The sequence below is a fragment of the Centroberyx gerrardi genome, chromosome 5, assembly GCF_048128805.1.
Source record: "Centroberyx gerrardi isolate f3 chromosome 5, fCenGer3.hap1.cur.20231027, whole genome shotgun sequence".
NCBI classification, from domain to species: domain Eukaryota; kingdom Metazoa; phylum Chordata; class Actinopteri; order Beryciformes; family Berycidae; genus Centroberyx; species Centroberyx gerrardi.
Window position 1 is genome coordinate 10,621,185 of NC_136001.1, and position 24,234 is coordinate 10,645,418.

Below are 24,234 nucleotides of genomic sequence, written 5' to 3' on the forward strand. Positions count from 1 at the left end.
ACTGCGCGGTGTTTACAGATGAACCTTTCTCACTTGCTGGCTTCACAACACAAAATCGGTCTTCTTGAGTCACCTCTGGAAAATGAGGGAGAGAAATTCAGACTCACATGACAAATTATTATTATGTGATTATTAACACTTGGCAGTACGTAGTGCTTCACTAACACATTTCCACTTTTGTCACATTTTCCGCATTTAGGGCAGCATTGGATTAAAAGACACCACTTTCAGCCTTTAAAATGTTATTACTTGCCCTGTACAGTTTGATCTATACACATAACACAGGCGCATGCACTATGTGTTCAGAAATATGCATGCAACATGTTGATATTTATTGCATTATTAGTAAATGTTCCCATAGCTAAAGTCAGTGCAGAGTTGTTTATCCTGCCCTCTGATCTGTGATCCCACACTGACACACAGATCCTTAAGAAATACAGACCAGAAGGCAGAAAAAAGGATTTTATTTTATTTTATTTTTTTACTAAACATCAATATACAGATACACATACTTTCTGTTTGACGGTGCTTTTGTGACATTTTGAATTGCATTCAGCTCAACAGCATCAACAACTTTACACTCTTCTCTCTCTGCCACATAGATTTGAGCCATTCTGACATTTTTCTGACAAAACATGACATGGATTTTGGTATTTTAAGCTATGTCAAGAAAAAATGTAGGAAAGCACCCACCAATGTCTCTGCTTTCTAGGGTTATGATGCCAGAAATTGCTCGGGGATCAGCAGAGTAAATAAACGATTCATTCTAAAGGCTTTAATAGAAAAATAGACATGAATCTGAATTATATAGGTAACCTCAACATTGCATGCTCTAATGTGCTGATATTTGTTACTTAATAAAATCAGTAAAAGAAAGGAATTTGTCATGCTAACATATGCATCAAGCTAACAACTAAGCTAATATAATTTGTAATGTAAATATACAGTAACTACACAGTAGTTGGAAATGATATGTATAAAAAGTATTTCTCTGCCTCCTTGACCAAGGTCTTAGCATTCTGATATCTGTTAAGAAAGTACTTTTATATCTGTTAAAGGGGAAAACCACTCAATTTAATGAATTCATTTATGCTACTCTTGTGGCATTGAGCAGTTTAATCAATATTTATGAACACAAACAACTCACAAAAATACTCATTCGTGATGTAGGATTGATGTATAACTTGAGCCTGCTCTTCTTGTGCCAAACGGAAAACTCTCTTTTCTGACTTCTACAAAATCAAATGAGTTCTACATTTTTGCTGGGCCTTCAGTTCCAGATCAGAGAAAATGCCCTTAACACAAATTATACACACAGATTATAGATTGTGGACACCTTGCCTCTGGTTATGAGGGACATTAATTATTGTTCACTATTATAGACCAAACTGTCATAGGGAATAGGATTGGCATATTTCAAATATGAAATTCAGTGGTATTCCCCTTTTAAGATAGTAACTAATCTGATCTGAGCATTGGCTGTTAGAAATTAATATCAATTTCCACTGGGCATGTGTCCCACATGAACAAATTTGAATCCTAAAATAAACAACATGCAAGAACAACTTACACTACTGATAAGGGTGTGATACGTTCAGCACAACATATGACACATCATATGTTAATAAAAACATATACTGTGTCAATACAAGTTGGTACAGTATTAACACATGGTGTGACACATCCTTTTTAAGAGCGCAGGACAGTATTAGCTTTATGTGAAATCCTTGTGCATTTACTGATGCTGATGCTCACGGAAAATGACAAATGAACAATAAGGCCACATTTGCTTCTTGTCATTTCTCCAAAACTTGCCGCAAAACGCTACGCACTGAATATTCTGATATGACTTGCTCCGTGGAACAGAAGCATTGGAAATTTGTATATTTTCTCTTTTGTTAACCACAGAGAAATTAAAGAGTCTATTTGCTCATGGCTCTCATTCTTCCCTCCGCGTGTTTGCATTTGGAGGATTGACATTCTCTCTGCTTCATACTGTATCTCAATTTTGCTGAATTATTCATGCCTTACAAGAATGTTGAGAAGCAATGCAATATACCTTTCTTTGTTCAGGGGTGGGAAAAATATTCAAAGCATCCAGTCTTGTGCATTCCAAATCTTAATGAAAGGGGACTTAAACATACAGAATGCACAAACAAATAACGAATAATAACCCATAAAATTCAGTGCACTGCTGATGATACTGTAAGAGTTTCCATACGAGACTGTTCTGAGATTTTAGATCAGCAGCTTCAATGCAAGGTATTGGAAGATCTTTAATAAAACAGACAATAATCTGACCATGAGTTCATGATGTATTTATTCATTTATCACATATCTGTTGTGGAGGAAACAAATCCGCGATGAAGATGTCAGACTGTCATGTACGAAACCAAGTAAGAGAGCTGGTTTAATCATGTCAGCTACCCAGGTTTTGCAGAAAATTAAAATCTTTGGAGACCATAACTGTTTCACCAAGTACAATATGTGTACACAGAGTGTGATTTGGCTATATTGCTGCCTTCTTTAAGGAGCCGTACCGTACTACACAACATATCCACATGAAAGTCCCTATATGCACCTTTTCATTTACCTAAACCTAATCTTTGGCAGATCAGATGAAGACAAAACCAGTTCACTTAGTGTAATTAGGAGCTTGCCAAAATCAGGTACAAAGTTCACCATTTAAAGTGCGTTATTTGACACAATAGATCTACATAGACTCTATGCCAATACTATATTTGCCATAATTTTCAAGATTATAGATATTCTATGGATATCTTTCTACACAGTTCACAGTTATCAATCTAAGGAACATATATCCTCTTGAAGATTTATATGGTTGTCTAACATCTCTCTGACTGTACATTGTTTTATTTGGTATATAAATTTGTGATTATATAATGAATATACTGTTGAAACAACGCATAGACCCACTGGAAACTCTACCTTCCTATGTCAGACGTGTAACATTTCCTCATTACCCCAATCCCTCTTGCTAGACTGAGACCTCTGTCACACTGTAATCTTACATGCAGCAGGAACAACAGTATTTGCCATTGCCGGTGCTTGTGAACCAGTTTTGAATGCTAATAAGTGAGGCTGTCCAAAAAGACATTGTAAATGGCAGGATATGCCAGCGTATCACGTTTTAGGCAGTCTAAATGCTGAGGACATTGGTCAATATGACATCCTTTTTAATGAGATCAAACATTCTTTCTGACACCGACAGACAAAGCTCCGATGACAATCATTCACGCTCTGTGAGCCTGCAGCCGTTTAAAGGTCATGCTAACTTTGAATGATGTCATTTTATGGGAATTCAGACTCCAAAGCTGTACATCTAATGTGATTTGATGTCGGTAAGTTATTGGCTTGTCTAAGACTAATGTGACAGAACTGTAGCAACAGTTTGATTTCTTTTTTTCTTTTTTATCTCATTAGGTGTTAGCATTTCTAGACTGGTGTATTACATTAAAGAGCTAATGGCCATATAAGGATGGCCACAGCCTCTCACTGCCAAAATTGGAATTCTCTAATATAATTTTGCAAGTGGAGCAACGCACTCAATAATTTTTATTGGGACTTTGACTCATGTCTTGGGAATGTCCTTTGTTATCATGTTTCAGATATCCATGTGCAAAGAAAACAACTCCCACCATACTAGGGCAAAATCCTACCGTTTCCAATCCTGGATGTTCACCAGGGAGGAAGCGGTGTGAAACCTGTCACATACAGTGCATACTGTCTGTGTTGTCCTCTCGTTGTCGGATGAGGCAGGACCAGCGAGGCCCTGAAAACAAAGTCCCGCTCACTCCTCGCTCTCCTCCTCATCCCCCTTGGTGCCTTTGCTCCAGCGCTGGAAGCAATGAACAGTTGAAGCCAGGAAGAAGCTGGTCATGATGGCCACCACAGACACCGAGATGCCAGAGAAAATGATGATGAGCAGATCCGTCAGGGTGAGGGTGACCTGGCACTCGCGGAAGCTGTCCTTAGAGAGCTGGGTGAGGGACACACGTCTGCCGTCCATGGGGAGAGAGCACTCCATGCCTTCCACTCCTACATTGAAAGAGGACATAAGATTACACAGACTATCCTGGAACTTAAGATACAATTAATGATGCCATATTTATAGACCTTATTCCCATGGGGCCATTTTGAAGGTACGTCATACTCGGGGTGGGGAACTCTACTCGGAAGAGCAAGTACAACCTGGCTGAGCAAGTACAACCTGGCCATGTCCTGCTGTTGTGTAAGATGCACATCACACAAACAGGAATGAGACAAACATTTTCCCTTTCACAGATACCCCATAAAACATATTTGAAACAAATGGATCTCAAGAACATTTTAAGGTCATATATTTGGCCCACTATAGCTAGCTACCGGAATCTAGCCCAGATAGCTAGCTAGTAGCTAATTAGCCAGTACGCTAGCTAACTTCCCTGCTGAATTCAAGCAGTCGTTGTACTTGTACTTGTAATTTGATAAATGTTAGGCCTATCTGAAGTCCTCACTTATGCATTGAAGTAATGCTAGTTCAATGACAAAAGCTCAAGTTCAAAATGGCCGCCATGGGATAAGGTCAATATATTGTAATGTGAAAAGTCTTTTTTAATGTTCAGTATTTGTGCAGTAGTGATATAGTCAACCATTTACTGTATGTGGTCTATTGTATGTCTATACCATGTGTGTTGAATTGTCCTTTTCCACTGTATGTGAAGCCCTATTGTCCTTGTACCATGTGTCAGTATAACAGTTCTGGATATATCTCTATGCCATTGCCACCAAGACAAATTTCTTTCAGTACATGGCAAGAAAAATAATTCTGATTCTGATGTTTTTTTGGTCAGGGCATAAAAGTAAACTTTCATTTAAATTATTGTAATTCAAACCCCCAAGAGCACAAGGAAAAACTGTTTTGGAATGCATGCACTTCTTTATTAAATTTGACTCCTGGTTACATTTCAAAATTTTACTGATACATCAGTAAAGGCATTGTCTGAGGCAGGGGCACCTTGACCAAACTCATCAGCAGATGAAAGAATGATAAATCAGTGAGTCATGCTCTCCGGTGTCCCTATCACTTTCAGATAGTTTATTGCTCAGACATCATTTAAACGGAAAAGCACTTTGACAAAGGCTTATTGGATTTCAAGGGTAGTTCCTTGTTGGTTGGTGGAGACACGTCTTGCACTACATCTTCCGGGAAAAGGACCTTTTCCCAGTCATGATTATTGATTCAGATAACGTCGCCCATAGATCACTGTTCAGGACAGTCTCATAAAATTTTGTGAAATGAGTACGAACTCTGAAACGCAGATCATGTAGGCGTATTGTGGACACAAATTATGTGAACATTACGTTCCTCCACCACAATCTGGACAGGGTTTAGGATTAGGTTTAGGCAACTAAAGCTTTGCTTAATGTTTGGCAACTAAAACAATTTGGTTAAGGTTAAAGCTTTGGCCATGGTTAAATAAGAAAAACTTTAGCTAAAAATTAACAGTAAAAATCTCCTTGGTTTAAATTGGGAATTGAACTTGGGTCATCGGAGTTGAAGACAGATGCCCATCCACCGGACTAGTTCAATGTCAGACTACTACCTATTTCTAGTCATGCCTCCTTCACGTAATCCTTTCGTGGTGGTAAAAATGTATTTCTCTCACATAGTTGCATTTTAAGACATCGTGCTCATTTCACACAATTTCAGGAGACCAGGCACTTACACATGTTCAGTTTTAAAGCTATAATATCTCTCATTCTGTTGGTATGGCTGCATTGTGCTGATGGGTATAAATCATGACAATGCTGGGTGAATAATACGGGCTGTAGCAATGAATTATACTGTATCACCACTGCGGGTAAAAGGCATTCAGTGTTGCGTTGGGAGAGTTGTAAATCCAATCACATGAGAATGCTCTTTGCTTTGAATATCATGGCAAATTATATAACAGGTAGTGTGCTCATTCATTTATTCATTCATTCATGTGAACACCCAGTTTTACTGACAACCTTGTGGACTACAATCTTTTAAATCACTTTTCAGTCACATGTTTTACGCAGTGCAGTTGCAGAAGCTCTATGAGTGATATATAACACATTATTTTCATACTTGTAATTTTGCCAACATTTGGCAGGATAAACTATACAGTAAGTTGCCTCCCTATGGCAGGATGAAAAAGCTAGACATATTGATGTGAATGTTAACTCATAGGTGGGCAGAGAGGAGGCCTTATCAACGTGGGTGGATACTTTCCAGAGATACTGCACATGTACATCACTTCTGCGTCTTTGCTCAATAGTCAGCACAATTTACAACATGCTCTGTTATTATACAAGAGTGCAATAATCCCTCTTACTTTTCGATTCAATACTGTGCATTCATCGAACCACCTTAATTTTGAGTCAAATCAGTACATTTATTTCTTTGAAAATATAATCTCTTTGCCATTATATCTGCTTCTTAGCTGTTAGAGCAAGTAATATAATATTACAACACAAAACTGAACTAACAAGGTGAAATAATGTGATTATATTAAGTGAGTCGACTTATAAAATCGTTTTGTAATGTTCATTTACAAGTAATGAAATTACTGAGAAACTACCTTGAAACAACTTCAAAAGTGTTAAGTGACTGTGGAAAAAGAAATAATGGAAATCACTGATGGAATGGAATTGGTATCCATGCTCCTCCCATTCTCTCTCTACAGTATTAATTAGGTTTGTAACTGAAGAGCTTGATAAAACTCAGTGAGACTAATCCCTCAATACAAGATACAGATTCTCACATTTCTTCTAACATTCAATTAGTGGAGAATGCAAAACACACGCACATGCATACACACATGCACACACACACGCACACACACGCATACACACCCTTGCACACACACACAAACACGCCAAAATGCAAAATTTACAAGACAGCAGTACAGTATTCAGCCATACTCTCTCATAGAAAATTTAGGTTGTGTTGTTTTTTTACATTTTAAATATTTGACAGATCATTAGAAATTTTACTAAGAAATTTTACCGAGACTTAAAGTCCCTATGTGTAGAATATTTACATACTCTCACATTATAAAATTCATTTTCATAGCAGAGTGTAATGGCTGAAGAAAAATGAGACCATCGCCATGAAAATTGGTTTATTCTACGTGTTAATTTCTTTGTGTTTATTCTGTGTCCCTTGGAACATTTCCCCATGAATTGTGCAGAATTGACTTCCAGCAGAAACGACGGGCCTCAACCCAGACAGGAAGAGGACTGTCTCACTCAAATACATAAACAAGTACAGATGCTGTACAGTCCCCCCACACCTAGTTAGGTGTGCAGTATCAATTGTTGCTGCAGCAACAGCTAACCTACCGGAGTGTAGCTGTTAATATAGTAGAGTGGATATGTTATTGTTGACTTAAATTACATTTAAATTACCACAGTCCAGGAATTAATCCTGGATTAATCAGGATAACCACATCATTCATCCAATGTCAAAACATAACATATCCACTGTACTATATTGATACACTGTCTAGCTGTCTTTCAGTATCACATTTCTTTAAAATTGGGCAAACTTAATAATTTTCACACCTGTTACACAACACTGCTTTGGAAGCTCAATGTAGTTGAGGTGAGAGAGTGCTGTTTGACTGACTGATTGACTGACTGACCTGAATTTGGCCCCTGATCAACATGTCTTGTGCTGTGGAAAAAAATAACTCCTCACACAAATTTATAGTTTACAGTTCCGTTGTTCAATTTGCATTGAGGTTGCCACAGTCATCAAGTTTCAAATTCTACTGGTAGCAGCTAGAGGGTGACAGCTAGAGGGTGACAGAAACCGAAACACATTTGTAAATAAAGCACAGCAAAGCTGCTGGACTACGGAAGCCACTAAGGACAAACTGTGCATAAAGGCTAATAGCTAAGCTAAACATACCTACGGAGAAGTGCCGCCGGTTGCTAGTCTCGCTTTGCCAGATTTTTCTCCCACTGAAGGTTACATGTCCCCCAAGTGAAGAGGAAGGTAGCAAGTTTACTAGTTTATCACGTTTACTCGCTCGCTTCATCGATTCCACCATTACAAGATATTTTTCAGGAATGTGGGAGAGCGCTGCTTTTCAACACCTAGGGAGGAGACGAGTTAGTTAAAAAAAAATGAAAAGCTAGTGAATGGGCCGGGGTGAGCCTCGAGTCGGGCCGGGTTTTGACAACAAGCTTTAGAAAAGAGGTGAAAACAGCAACACAGCCGGTCCACGTGTGTGGATAATGGTTTATATCATTACGTCTCAAGGAAATCTCCACATAGCGCACGGTAGTTTCAGGATTGGTTATAGGGTCAGAAGTCGCTTAGTGCGGGTTTAAGACAATAAAGGAATCTGCATCGGAGCTATGGGAGTGCGGCTACAATTTTTGACTTTGAATCTTTGTTCCTGTGGGCCAGCACCCCACTAACACTGGTGTGCGTTTATCTTCAAGAGACTGTGTTACTCCTGTCAGAGCACACGGAGGCCGTGACCGGGCTTACCAGAGCCAGGACCAGCATGCATCAAGCACATACTGGACAAGCTCTACTGGAGTGGAGCCACTCCACTCAAGTGGCCATGGATCAATATCAGATCAAGTGAGTTGGAAGTGTCCCCAGCATCGAGAATAAGGCTCTACAATGATGAAGAGCCAACACCAACGACCTTGGAGGAGCCAGTCAACAGCATGCTGGTTACTGGCATGATGCAAGCTTTGAATACACAGAGTGCAAGCCAGGCAGGAGACAGGCAGAGCTCTCAACAGTATTGACAACACTTCACGCAACGTGAATTTGAATTTCTGGTGGCTCAGCTTTGGCCTTTTGATGTGACCTCTTTCATTCTAAGAGATCTCCATCATATGTGTGGGGAAGATGGAGATCTAAACAAATTCATGGCCTGCTGGATGTGGGAAAACAGCTCAGTCACATTGTTTCATTAACATGTGAATCTACTGAAGAGGCAATCTTGAGCTGCTGGCCTCTGGGCTTACAAACAAGAACATCAAAGCACGATACATTCAGAGATGGTTGATCTCATCCGTGACAATTATGAGCTGAAACAGTGAGTATTTTTTTCTCACAGTGCCGTACTTGCTATCCATGCAATGTGGCATCATTTGGATGTTTATAAAACTCTAATATTCTAAGTATAATGTTACATAACCAACCATATGGCTCACAAATAGCGCTTTAAAAGAATCAGTTCTGTTTACAAATTACATTTCGACTCAGCAGTGTTGAGATGAAAGTAAACAAATGTTTTGTAGGGGCAGGATGTCGGGGCATTCACTTATTAATATAATGCTGTGAAATTAGTAGTAATGACAGTAAACATTTTTATTCTAGTATCAAAAGGTAGCCCCAATGATCTGCTTCCAAAATTTGGGAGTTCTTGGGCTCAATTCCCTGTAAAAAAAAAAAAATAGAAATAAAAATCCCTTCCAGTTAGCAGCTGACTGTTAAGTTATTCTTCATAAGCAGCAGAGAGAGGAAATAAAGAAAAATGCTAATATGTAGAAAGAGGCTCGCACAAGATATGGAATGTATGGCCCTTATTATAATTCAGTGACAATCATAAATTTAGTGGAAAAAAACCTCTAGGTTACCTTTAACGTTATTACCACAGACTATAATAAAGACAAAAGAAAACTTTGCTACAGTTGAATAAACTTGAAAATCCAATATATCGGGGAGCCTGTCCTGTCTGCTTGTGCCTGAGATGAATGGACACTATTTATATTCACAGTGCACTCATTGCATGGCAAAGTAACTCATCACCTCAGAGACTTAGCCTTTGCCTCTGAGATGGTTCTGTCTGGTCTTGCCTGTCCCAGAAGCTTGATTAATAACATCGGAGACTCAGATTTGCCTGGGCAACATATGGCCCCTGCAGGAGTTACAGTATTATCACATTCATCATGATCAGAGTAGAATTAGTGAACAGGCCAATAGACAGAGCAAACAATGTTTAAGATTTTTGAGGCATTTCTAACCTGTGGTGATCTTATATTACTTTTTGAGTTACTAGTTTCTAGTCATTTTGAATATTAATAATATCAAAATCTAGATTTGTTTATGCATATGAAATTTCTATGCATATCTGTCTTATTTATTTCAATACAAGTATAGGCTTCATATGTCTACTTGTGTCTAGATTTCAGGTTCAACAGTTGAATTGATAAAAGTTGAGACTATCTGAATTGCAACTTCCAAAACCTATTCACAGCAGCAAAATACACACAATTTGCCAGGAGAGATGGATTTTCAGTGCCGCCACACTCTTGCTACAGTTACGCACTGGAATTACACAATAGGAAAGGCCACAGACTCATTACACTGTTTGAAAATGGGGGGGGGGGGGGGGGGGGGGGGGAATTACTGAACAGCTGTGGTATTTGGCCAAAAGTGGAATCTTCTGGTTCAAACACCATAATGCTAGTTTCTCAGTATTACAAAAAAAACAAAACACAAAAAAACATCTGTAACAAAATGTGGAAATCTCTCATCTACAGAGCATGTTCAGACCTTTTTTAGTGAATATTGTCTCAAGTTAAGCATCTCTTTTTCCTGTTGTTTATTATTTTGCTCTTCATGACATAAGCTTTAGTCTGTCATGCCCGAAAAAAACCCTTCTTATGTAATTCTGACATGAAATTAACAAAAATACACAAGGTTGCTGAGGCTTTGACATCACCCTTGTTTCTTTTGTCTAGATGTAAACCAGTGATTTCTGCATAGTCACAACTAGACACACACGAGAGGCGAGACTATGTGGGGAAAAACACACTTGCAGGTTATACAATCATCTCCTGGGTGTAGGTTCATATGCAAATCAGACATTTCTCATCTGTGAACCAATTCTAAACATCTGTCCTGTATTTTTGTAATCCTGCCTTGATATTAGCCATGTTGACTTTTACGTACAGTATCTGTCTTTCTCCACTGTCAACAGACTGTAAAATGTCAAGAATGAATAATTGTTACAGGTTTTTGAAGGACAATGCCGATATTTTTGTATTAAAGCTGCCGATAGACAATATTTTTTGCCAATATTCAATATCTTTACATTTAACCATTTCAGTGGTAGGGGAAACTCTGGGTTACATTTCACATAAGTGAATAAATAAATGAAAAACTAAAAATGTGAAAAGAAAATAATATTTCATTGACATTTTAAAGGATTTTTTTTGGGCGGCTTTATGTAGTTGTGTTCAGGGAGGAACCTCCACCATATTGGCAGTGGACAGCATGGCTATCTGAAATCTATCTATCTGATAATCAAGGGTCAATATCAGCCTGATATATTGGCAAACTGATATATGAGTCCAAACCTATCCAGGAGTTCCAAAAATGACTCCCAAGCACCGCCATGACCACAAAGCGTGATGCTGGAATATGATACAGTACAATGTGGCACAAATCATGCCCTCGCACTATCAGGTATGTCGACCCACACAGGGTATGTTACATGCCTGGTGTGGACAGTTGATGGATTACATTTAGGATTACAGCCAGCCTAAGGATAGGCTATCTGCTGGTAACGCTCGGCCTGTCTCAGCCGTGATTGATCCACCTCGCTGTGGCAGACTGATATCGGAGGCTTGTTTCTCCTCCCTCCCTCAACACCACACCACCTGTCCTGATTGATTTCTGCACTGATAGCATTGGCAAAATCACCACAGTCTAGCTTCTTGCATAAGTTGGCATTTATGCTGAAGTCTGCTTCTGATTCCCCAAATCACAGGTGTTGTCTGAACACTCTTTTGGAATGAGTCTTATCTCTATATCTGTCAGGGAATCCAGTAGTGACAGCCCTCTCCCCATAGTATTACACTGGATGAATGTGCCACTCAAGTCCTATACTCAGTAGATGGAAGAAATTCGAACCAGACAGACATAATTACAGAAAGATGGGTGAATTATTCAGCTGCAATCACAGAAAGCGTCTGAGGGAAGTCTGAGGAGTCTGCAGGAAACATGGCAAGAGATTCACAAGTAGAAAGCAAGAGTAGGAGACGGAGCAAACAGAGAGGAGGAGAATGTGTGAATGCGCAAAGTGACAAGCATTCATGTGACAGTGGGGGTGAGGGTGAATCATTCAGGAGGGCTTTCCTACTGCGTGGAGCCTCACTGACATCACTGTACCATAGGCATATTCAAAATGTCTCATCACAAAAGCGCAAATGCACACACAGGAAATGGCTCATTCCCAAACACAGGAGAGGATTGTTGACACTATTTGCTGCCTTTCCACCGTTTTATCATCACAGTAAAAAGCAGCTTGTCTATCTGTTGTCGTCACAATTAACGGTGATAAAACAGCTAACAGTGTGCAGGTTATATCTCCCAGATAAATCCAGCTTACACATGCAGCAGCTCATGCCTTCATGCAGTGTAATTCTGTCCACCTTTTCTCACTCCGCTCTCCCTTGCCAGCACTCTCTCTCACTTCCCAACTTTAAATAAACATTAAATTAGGCCAAGGTAAAAGAAGCTGTCAGCTTGTGTTAATGGGATGGATATTTTCTCATCACATGCCCATAGGGCAGCAAAGATAGCAAGTAATGCAGGGCAATAGCATCATGTGTGCGCCATGTAGTGCCGGGCAGCGGCATCATATTTTCAGGGCCGCTCATGCAGTGTGTGGTAACAGGTCTCCGGGGAGCAACTCGATAGGCTGTGAAGGAAAATTCAGACTTTGACCCTGTCACATGAACTGCTATTCTGTAGTGGAACTGTACAGGTCATGACTAGTGTTGATAGCAGTGCCACGTCGGGCCTCAGCCTCCGTCTCCCATGGGATTTGGCCTGCCCTGCCCTGTAGGCAGCTCTGGCTCCAATTACCCTGGCCAATGTGCCGTAGAACTGTGTCACTCTGAATTATACATGGCCTTTGTTCATCCTTAACCCAAGAGCACTGGAGACAGCGGTGGATCATGTTTACACTCATCCCTCCGATCAAACATTTATGGACCTGATTGGTGGCAAGAAGAACTTACCTAAACACAAAGGACAACTGCCCAATTATAAAGGGCCAGACAGTTTGTGTTTATTAATTGGCTGATTGTTTTTTTTTCCTTTTTTAAATCATGCAGTATGATCGCTTTGCAGCAATACTCCTGTCTGCATTTTCTCTTACACACATCAATCTGAAAGTCAAACTCAGCTATACGGTATAATAATTTCGGACCACCACACTGCGCATGTTAAAACCAGTCATGCGGTCAGGGAGCTGTTCATTTGATCCCAAAACTTCCAGAATTTTAAGCATCGTCCACCCACTCATCACACTGACCCGCAGTAATCAATGTTATGCAAACAGAAAAGTGTGCTGCTTTGTGAACTCAAAATCACAGGGGAAATCAAGATGTGAAAAATGGGATGGGAATTGGGTATACTGCAGCTGTTACATTACGCAGGCTATTATGCAGGGAACCGTAGATACCTGAAAATGATTTCTAAAATATAATTAGAATACGTTTTTGGCATGAGTTATTGACAAATTTTAAATTGGCTGCAGATTTCTAGTCAGTTATTCAGCTCCTGTCATATTTTACAGTGCGTTGCAAGAAAGGCCAAGTGGATGTACAATTCAAACAGCAATTTTTGGCTCTGTAATTGATTTTGTTCCATGATGAATGAGACATTAGGATGAAACACCCACACGGATGACGGTTGTTAGGGTTGATACATATTGAGAAGCTTATCAAGTCAACCTCATTCACTAATGAGTGTCCATCTGTTATTGTGTAACACTTCCAATACGGTGTTCCAGAGAATAGGTCATCACATTTCCCCCCTATCCAGAGCTCAGTCATTATGTTAATTAGGTCTGCCAGTATGATGCCCGTGTGAACCGGCCGCGTTCCTGGATCCAACTCAGTATAATCCTCCCTGCTACTTTCTGTTTGCTCAACAGTCAATTTTTAAATGATCCTGGGATCCATACAGACTCTGTGCGAGACTGCACACTCTTGCAGTACTGTAGTGAAAGTCCACATTCCTCTACAGGAGATAATGAATGGTCAACTATCAAAACCGGCTGCTCTGGGGAACTGCAGTAAGCACCACTTTGATTCTGATAACTTCTAAACGTCTAAAATTCATATTTTGTCGGTGGGGAAAAAGTCCTGAGTGCCAGTGGTGACAGTGGATCCCAAGGGCAGCTTATATTGGAGGATAAACACTGGGCTTTTATAGAGGTGTGATGGTTGTTAATTCTCATTTTTTACTACACAAATGCACTATGGTTTCATAAACAGTGAACGGCAAATACTGGCTGCCCTTGGGGCCTCCACTGATAGCACTCACTTGCTTTCAACAGTCCATAAATTTATATTTCGAGCACATATATAAACTATTACACTGTGAACATTGGGTGTATTTTCTTGTTTTTTCTTTGATACGTGTCAGTGGTTTCAAGAAATGGTTTTGTCTGCTTCAATTTACTGATAATAAAAATTATAAATGACTGATAAAACGCCTGAATAAAGAAGCGTGAATGCCGGCAGTGGTGGGACCCCAGAGGTGCGCTTTCTACCAAAGCAAAATGTTGATTTAAAGTATTGCTTCATTTCATTCAAGTAAAATCCTTCAGACGCATTATCTAGGAAAATTTGCTGTGGGACAACACAGAATTTAGGGATTTTAATTCCTATTATTAGATTATTTGATTCTGGTTAAATAGTACATGCATTCATACTCATGTAGCCATTTTAGTAGTTATGTTGTTAAGCTGTTTCTCATTGATTCATTTTTAGTGAGAATACATAGAGTATATATCCATAAGATATTATGTATCCAAATGTTTTGCAATAAGAGTATAGATTAAGTCCAGTGATTTAAGACCCAATATATGTGATTGACATATTAGAAAACAATTGAGGCATACTATACTATACACATACTATACATTCACACACACTAAGACAAATGCCAGCATGCAGGTTTTAATTTCAACTATCTGCTGTCTTTGCTGGCTGTCAGAGAAAATGTTGCAGTAGACCCGAAAGACACAAAACAAATCGTTTATAAATTATACAGTACATAATGGAAGACAGGGAATTGTTTTGGAAGATATTTTCAGTTCAGCGCAAGATTTTTTTGTCCTCTCTGACCCTTACAGAAGTAATTTGCATTGTCTTAGAAGAGAGCAGCCAAAGATGACAAACAGTTATTATTCCTTTTGCTAAAATGTTTTTTTGGTCCAGAGTTCCAGCATTATTAGCATTGCCAAGTACATTCTACTCACCTCTGGTAGTTTAAGACCAGAGCATAATAATATATCCTCCACAAACGATCATATGGAGAATGCTGATTTCCCCCCCCACACACACACATAATCCATATAAATGTGTGTTTACGTGTGTGTGAGTGTGTTTTGCCCAGCCTGGTGGTCTCGTCTCTGGGGTCAGAAAGCAATCACTCACTGATGGTGCTATAAGAGCTGTATATGAGGTGAGATACACATTACTAACTCAATTTGAGAGTGTGTATATAGTGGGCCCAGTTGGCAGCCATGCCAGCAGCTTGGCTAGGCCCTTGGCTTCTTGTTTGCTGTTGATGTCTGCTTGGCCAGCACTGCTAATGCAATTCATTATGCCTTGCAGTTGACAACACTGAGAACCCGTGATGAATGCATTTGCAGCCTCTTACTAGGGGGAATAAGGTATTCTTGCCAGTTTATTAACTTCTCTTCCTCACAGGCCCAAACTTGTCTATTTTCGGGGCACATGCAGAAAGACTGGAGAGGAGAGCGAGAGCAGTATCAATAGCACAGTACACCATGGCCTAAATGTGTGAGGAGTTTGCTTTTGTTAGTTGTCAGCAGTTTGCAACACCCGGCCAGTGTGTGTGAGGAGCTGAATTAAAGCTACTGCCAGCAAAAGTACAGCTAGCCGGATTTAAGTTTGTTCTTTGAATTTCATTTGTAAATCAGCAAAACAATATACGCTATGAAAACCTCAGCATAATAGAAAATCGATTACATCTCCACAGTCAAAATCACAGTATGAGACATTGATTGACGTCCACATCCAGGGGTTGTAATGTTTAGCCGGTCTCATCTGGTTAGGTTGACTGGGCTGGTTGCCAGCTTTTATCCCTTTTGCTTGCATTTTAGATTTTATGTCGAGGAGATGTAATCCTTTCTCACATCCCAAAGAATCATATCCTTAAGACGAAGGCCATTTACAATTCTGTTTGTCAATGGACAAAGAACAAATAATGTTAATATCTTTTGCATGTATGTATAAAGATTGACATTTCACACCCAGAACAACCTTGGATCAGTGACAGCAATAGATGTGCCCACTCCTTATCTATAGACCTTTTCACACACTGACCTGTACCAGAATATGATGTATTCATCAGCTGAATTATGAATGTTTTTAAAATAAAGCCTATACGTGCTCATAGTGTTGTGAGCCACATTCATGTTATATTCTCAGATCAAGTCAAACTCAAGTAATGCGTTCAATCTACTCTCTCATCCGAATATGATTACAGCACGAGCTACTAGTGATGAGTGGCTGGACTGTCAGTTCTATTTATTTTTGCCTCCTTGGCTGCCACATGTGCTGGCTTGTACTTATTAGATAACTGCTGTTGTGTCCTCTGTGTTGTGAAGGACGCTATCAATAATACACACAAGGGTGACCTTGTCCCACTGAATAAAACAAATAATAATACAGATTTGTCAAAAAAGGGAACATTTCTGAGAGAGATGTTTAAGATATTCTGTTGTCTGCAGTGAATCGGAAGAAATTAACACAGAATTAAACAATTGTGACGCTTTGTCTCTCACCCAGGACAAATCTAGCATCCCACAATGGGAAACACTGGCTTTGGATGTTGAGACGAATCATCTCCATGTAAGCAGATTTTACCCACTGTATAATACTTCTGTAGGAACATGGTGATCCCCTTTGTCTTTTGTTGTTCCCCAGATTTGCATGCACACATTGAGAGAGTGTTTGCCTGAGACAATGGGATAGGGCTGATGTACGCACGCGCGTGCACACACACACACACACGACAAAACTTCAGTCCTGTTACCTAACTCACCCCTCCAGGCTGAATCACAATGGTAGACAGAGGCAATATCATACTCCATTATTATGGTGCTATATATCTAAATGGATAGAGCATGACACTAACACTGGGCTAGGATTAGAGGTTTGATTCCCTGGGGAAACCTATTATAAAATGCATGTACTCATGGTATTGTTGTATTATATAAACATAGGCATCAATTGATGGATCTGCTGTAAGGATAACAGATCATCATGCAGGATAGATGCCAATATTTGATATATAATATTTCATGTGGATAATGAAATGCGCAAGCTGTTCAGATGGTGCTTCACTTTGAATTTTGAATTGAATCAAGCTTAATTTCAAAGCATCCCCATAGTTTTCCCTTCCAAGCAAATCTCATTGTCTCTTATTACACTCGGTCTCTCACACTATAGGCTATGGGGGTGGAGGAAGAAAGAGACAAAATTAGAACAAGGGGAGGGGAGGTGGGGGGGGTTCCCTCTTCTACAGGGAAAACACAAATAGACTGGAGCAGCGGCATGGCAAAGGATTTACACATAATATCATGTATGTTGTGCTGAGATACGCTTTATTTGTGTCAGGCACACTGGAAGCAAACGGTTCCCAGACAACATTACTTACCGTTAGGAAGCTTGTGACTGTTCTCCATCAGCCATGCGAACAGGTTGGCAAAGTTGCAGTTGCACACCCAGGGGTTGCCCTCAAGCCTCACCACCCGCAGGGAGGGCAACTGACTCAGTGCCCCCACCTTTAGGGTAGACAGTGCATTGCGCTCCAGCTCCAGCTCTCTCAGGGAGGTGAGGCCCAGGAAAGCATCCTCATTGACCAAACTCAAATACGGGTTGTTGCCCAGACGGAGTTTGATCAGGCTGCGGGACTCCCCGAACGTCCCTTTGGGGATCTCAGTCAGATTGTTGCTGCCCAGGTCCAGGAAGACCAGCCTGGACGAGGTGCTGAGCGTCCCCGGCTCTATGTGGGAGAGAGAGTTGTTCCGTAGGTCCAGGTAGACCAAGTCACTGTACAGAACCAGGAAGTCTGAGGGGATGCGGGGTATCCAGTTGTCCGCCAGCAAGAGCCTGCGCACATCCAAGGGGATCTCATCGGGTAGACGGGTCAGTCCGCGGCCGCTGCAGTCCACGGTGTGAGGGTCTGGGCACAGGCAGGTTGCTGGGCAGTTTTCCCCCCGGGTCCGTAAGACAGAGGACAGCAAGATGAGGAGAAGTTGGAGCCAGCAGACACATGGCAACATGGTCAAGGGGGTGAAATGAGTTAGGGGGAACAGAGGCTTGGGGTAAGGACGAATAGGAGGGGGTGGGTGGGGATAGAGAAAGAGGGGGAGAGGGTCAGAGGGCAGGAGATTAGGAGAGGGGAGGGGAAGGGGAGAGTGAAAGGGGGAGGAGGGGGATCAATCCTTGTGGAGGAGCATCCTGCCGTTGTCGAGATGGAAATCTGGAAGGGCTCAGGAGCTGAGCGGCGAGAGAGGAGCGGCGAACACTGTTTTCCAAGAGATCATGTAGCAAGCAGCCTGGATAGAATAGCAGACTGCTTGCTTTGAAGGAGCGAGGGGAGGGAGATAGCGAGCAGTAGGCAGAGGGAGAGCAAGAAAGACGGAGCTTAACAGAGAGGGGAGGGTAGCTTAACGGAGGTAAATAGACACGAGCGAGCTGGGAGTGATGAGAAGCCGGGGGCACAGAGAAGGGAGAGGGGGGCTGATGAGGGGGTTCTGTCCGCCACGCTACCCCACAGTCGATCTGGCGGCAGTGACAGACAAAGACACTAGGGTCTCTGACACAAAAGGATACACGGAGGGGTGATTCAAGCATGACAAGTGAAGAGTAAAATCGTTGCATCCCTCCATTAGTCCCAGGTTTCTGTGTGGGAAAGCCTGACGGTCTAAAACGAGAGAGAAGAGAGAAGCCCACAGAACATCGCTGAAGTGTATGGTAAGGTTCCCCCCCCCCCCTCTCTTATTCCCTCTCTATCTCCCAGTGCTCTGCAACATGCTGTGAAGGCAGAGCGGAGCTCAATAATACACTGTCCAGCTGGGGATCAAAGCTCTGTTGCTATGGAGAAAGAATCCAAATGTCCAGACAGGAGCCATATGCATGCAGATCGCAGTCCTGCGCTGCACACAGCCATGCCAATCCAATGTCAGTCTCTGAATGTGCCACGGTTTATCTCATGCCCTCTCCCCTCTCCTCATTTCCACGGAGGCGTGCCTGAACCATGTTGTCAACATGTGATGTCACTTCCTATAGTGTGAAGAAATGAGGATCGTTTACATCTGGAAAAATCATAAATATAACAGTCATATATTTATCACATATATATATTTTTTTTTTTTTGAGATGTGTGTCCTAAAACAATTTACAACTATTGAATCAAATTATGTTAAGGACTTTTTACATTCTCTTTGCTTTCCCTACAATCGTGTTTCACCTTTTCACCTGCCTTGTAATCCCAGTTGACAATAACAAGACATTTCACAGTAAGCCTCACTGGTTTGGTTACATCACAATTTTAGAGACTATCTTGTCAAACAGAGGCAGGATTACACAACCTGCCCATGGGAGAATCTTCATTAGTTATCTCTGCAAATAGAAAACTCACAACAGTGACCTTTTTAAAAACTGCAGCGTGAACCTTCATCCTTGTGTTTTTTTTCTACAAAGCCAGCGTCAGCACATTAAGTCCGTTCTGTTATGTTATGCTGGTGATGCCGTGCCACAGCAGGTCACCTGTCAGATTGAACAAAGAGCCTTTTAACAGTCCATTCTCCGGTCCGTATATATTTTTTATGACCACGTATATTTCCGATAGTAAAACACAGAAGTGCCATGATTCTCAAAGCAGTAATGGAGGGAAAATGTTTAATTCAGAAAGTGAATTGAATTTCCCAAATGGGATTTGTTGCAACAGGTTAATGCAATTAGACCAAGGTTGTTGCACTGGGTCAATGAAAGAGGCTTTCGGAGACAAGGGTAGAATACAATTTTGAAGTGCTTTGTTTGGTTGGTAGAAAATAGTCCTGTCAGAGACACTGACAACTCACTCACTGTCATGGTAATTGTGCAACATCACATATTGACTTTGAGAAATTGATATATTAATAGATTTACACACAGATTCAGAGTGTGCACACACGCTCGCAATTACAGACACACACACACACACGACATTGTATTTTGTTATTCAAGCAGTACCATAATAACCAGGCAGTAGACAACAAGATCTAACACACTTCATCACAGGTAATCTAATATTTCCAGTCTTTGCTGGAGGCATCCACTGAAGTGAGATGAGTCTGCTGTTACTCACACCAGTGATGTTGACTACAGGCAACAGAGCAGCTTGTTCATCAAAACAACAAAGGACGATTTGATAAGAGACAGCATATTTTGGTTAAAAAATATTAAAACCACTAAAAGCTAAGACAAGTTAATTTGTTTCCTGCAAACACGTTTCAAGTTTCCGTCTTAATACGATCATTCCTTGTAGTGGTTTTACTGTTCTTGCCTGTACTATGCCTAAATATTTGCTGTCTCATGGAAGGTTTGACGTGTTTCCTTTTCATGCCAAATAATGAACTCTCTTACAGAGGCAAAGCAGTGATGATGCAGTTGGTCTCTGCTGAGTTTTGTCTGATCTAGCATGGTGAAGGAGAGCCTCATATGAGATGGAAAAGGACAACACAACTGTCTTAATTCATAATTGTTACGCTTTGTCCCTGACAGTCAGCTGAGGTGAATTTCTGCCCCTCCTCATGTCACTGCCGCTGTAGTAGAGATTCAGCTGTCGATTTTCTTTAGTGATTGGCGAAGATGCGGTCTAAATCAATTTTTTTAAGAGACAACATAATTGAAGACTAAATACTATCAGCTATAGGACATCCCAGTTGGCTAAAACGCATACTGGGTAATCTAGCCTGGGATCTTTATCACAATCCACATCCTTCCTGTCTCTTTCTACTGTCAACTATCAAATAAAGTAAAAAAAAAAAAAAAGGAGGATGCTTTTTTTTTTATCAGCTCTGATGTCTGACTTGATTTTTCATGTTTTTTACTGGTTTTCAGAAAGAATATTAGCTTGTCCATGTATTATTGAAACATGGGTTGAAAAGCTGAATGATCGCTTGGTTTGTCTACTTGCAGTGAATAATTTAGAAGACAGTCCTAGATATCTGCATTTGTGATGTTACAGTGTGGGATGAAAATGACATTTTTCTGATTACAGGCAGCAGTGGGATTAATTTGATCATTTTGTTAAATGTGCTAAGATGTAATCATTTATAACTTTTGAACTATACATGATAGAAACATGGATTGGATCATTGTTCTTCAGATTAAATCCTCTATCATTAGCCCGAATGAAATAAGGGATCTGTAGATGGACACCCTGCATGTTGTTTGTTGGACTTCTTCATTATAAAGTGGGTTTAATCCTTTGCTGAGGTAATGTTACCGCAGTAGACCTTGCTAAGTGTATGTTAGCACTAACGTTAGTTGTGGCAGTGAGCTATAATTGGTAATTTTATTTTATTTTTTATAGTTATATTTTCATTTGTCAAGACGCTCACAGCTGGCAAGCATGTAACTAGAGGAACATTTTCTCTCTGAAAAGGCTCAGGTAAACAAAACAACACATTTCCTCATTCCTGGTTGTGTCAGCTGATTAATTCCCAGCTAGCTCAGGATGAATTGGACTAGAGCAGAGATACTGGGTTAAAATGGAGGTTTTCACATTGAAATGCAACTGGAGCACTGGTACTTGCATGTGTAATGGCCACTCTGTTGCTGAGGGTATTCATGCAGATGTTCAGTCCCCTAATGTGATCCTGTGAGTCTCTTGACTACAATTTTCCAGTGTAAAACAGCCTGAAAATAGATCTATTTGTACAGGGCTAGTAGACCTTTTGTCTGCTAGCTCGTTTGTCAGCCAGGCACATTACGCCTACATTCACAAATGATTAAAGGCATACTATGCAGGATTTTACTTTTTAAATTGTTTTTAAATCACCACACTCCACAACCACTTCGCTGGACTGGCAATCTATAAAAATACCCATGACTGGCGAGTCTCCGCCCTTCTGCCTGCCCTGCCTGTGTTTGCTGTGTTTGGGACGTTTGTGGGCGGTAACCTTTTTCTGTCGATCTGTGTAGGCGCTGTGCCATGGTACGTTCAAGACAACTGGGAAATGTCACAGTTGGAAGTTCCTACTTCGCTACTGAGAGCATTCAAATGGTTGAGGTAACAATACGGATGCCCAAAAGAAAGTAACGTTGGTTTGGCTTTCAGAGCAGCAAAAGCTTTGGAATAGCCATAATACTTCTCCCGCAAAAGCACGTGAAGAGGAGAAAAGGTGCATAACGTGAGTGTTTATTTTATGTTACTTTACTTTTGAATCATCTAGCCCTATGTTTGATTATATAATGCACAAACTTGAAAGGTGAAAGTCTGTGTAAAAGCTTAAAACAGTAATTTTGTTTGTTCTTAGGGACTGTTCGTTATTTATAAAATAAAATAAGAACTGATGACTTTTTAAATATTATTTTTTAGAATATAATAGGCCCTGACGGTTCCCCTCGCGGTGCGCGTGCGTTCACCGCCAACGTAGCCAACGTGCATTCTGGGTATGACAGCTGCTGAGAATCTGAAACGCAATGAAAGATAAACGTAGAATTTGGAGGGGCTGGGGCCTCATTTATAAAAGACTGCGTAGATTTCATACTGAAAGATGGCGTACTCACAAAACTTGAAAAGTACGTACGCACAGAAATTTTCAGATGTATAAAACTGTGCGCACGCCAGGTCCTGCACACCTTTCCTGTATACATCCCAATCAACGTGAAATTGAGCTCACATGCACGAGCCTCTCACCCCGCCTTGTCTCCTCCCAGAATTAACTATGCAAATGACTATAAATACGCCCCTCGTCACCTTCTTGTCAAAAACGATGGTGAATGTGCCATGTGTTCAGTGCTTCCCTCTCCAAATATATCCAATATGCTTTTACGCATGCCGTGTTATTGTAAATAAAGGTAAAATTGCACAATTGAACTGATTCAAAGATTAAAAACAAAACCATATAATGTGACATGTCCAGTGTTCGCAGTGCTGCCGCTCCAAATATGGCAATTTGCATTTTTTTCGACACTACTTTTTTTTTAGTTTTACGCACGGGTGGCCTTTCCTTTCTTACCGTTCAGCCCACCCGACACTGCGTTTTCTTCCCAGGAGAGATGGATCTGTGCGCCATGGATCTCTGTGCACCTCGGCAACTGTACAGTCCCCGACGTGCATTAACATCTCCATGTCACATAAACAAAGAAAGCTGTCCAGTTTACTGGCAATCTTGGTTTTGGCACTGTGAGTAAGGCCTGATGTCATCTGTGGGAAATTAGTTTGACTAGGTTTTCATTGCGCTCAATAAATCAGACCTACTTGAAGCGAGCCGGAGGAGAAAGAGACGCGCATTCACACAAACCAACGCGGCGATATAGCGGAGAGTGCCTGTATCTATTTCCTAAGTGGCTTTTTTCATTAATTTAAAACCCTCATATTTAGGAAAAGTCATGGAGGGAGGAAAAAATACCATTTTCCTCCAGTGTTGGAGGAACTAAAAATTGAAAATAACAATGCCAGATGGGTTTTGGCCTTTCTAATGTTAAACATTATCCACATAAATAACCAAACTATTATGGTGTATCAGCGGAAATAATTATGGTTTTTCATACACTACTTCATAGACATAGCACAGTGAATTGAGTGAAAACGTAATTTTGAAACATTTGGAGAGTTTCACTACTTTGTAGTTTGGCGTCGCCAACTGACAAAGCCTGACAAATGTGCGTACGCATGGTCTAAAGTTTGCGGGACGGCCCGCACATTCTCACGTTAAGTTCATTTTTATACATCCCGACGTGTGTGTGAAAACCAGCGTACACAACCTTTTTGTACGTGCGCAACGTTTATACATGAAGCCGGTGTCTTTCCTGTATGGACTGTGAAGAATATGAGTCTGGACACGACACAGACCCATGTGGGTATTGTGGCTGTCCACCGGGAGCTATCTCCGTACTGCTGCTGAGTCGGGCGTGAGGTCCAATGAGGTTAAGGTAGGGGTGGGAGATACCAAGTTTAGTGAG

General features: G+C 40.8%; 1 protein-coding gene across 1 annotated transcript; it reads right to left on the bottom strand.

Moving 5' to 3' along the window:
• Positions 1–3,811: 3,811 nt before the first annotated feature.
• On the bottom strand, positions 3,812–18,338 carry lrrc38b (leucine rich repeat containing 38b). The gene is made up of 2 exons (XM_071921011.1): positions 17,711–18,338; positions 3,812–4,059 (listed from the first exon to the last, which is right to left on the bottom strand). Exons 1-2 carry the CDS (start codon positions 18,336–18,338, stop codon positions 3,812–3,814), a joined length of 876 nt encoding a protein of 291 aa, XP_071777112.1.
• Positions 18,339–24,234: the final 5,896 nt, after the last annotated feature.

Excerpts from the sequence above, each read along its gene's own strand:
- lrrc38b (XM_071921011.1), bottom strand. The coding sequence starts at position 18,338 with ATGTTGCCATGTGTCTGCTGGCTCCAACTTCTCCTCATCTTGCTGTCC. Across the intron at positions 4,060-17,710 it reads CAGTCACAAGCTTCCTAACG|GAGTGGAAGGCATGGAGTGC; the intron begins GTAAGTAATGTT and ends CTTTCAATGTAG.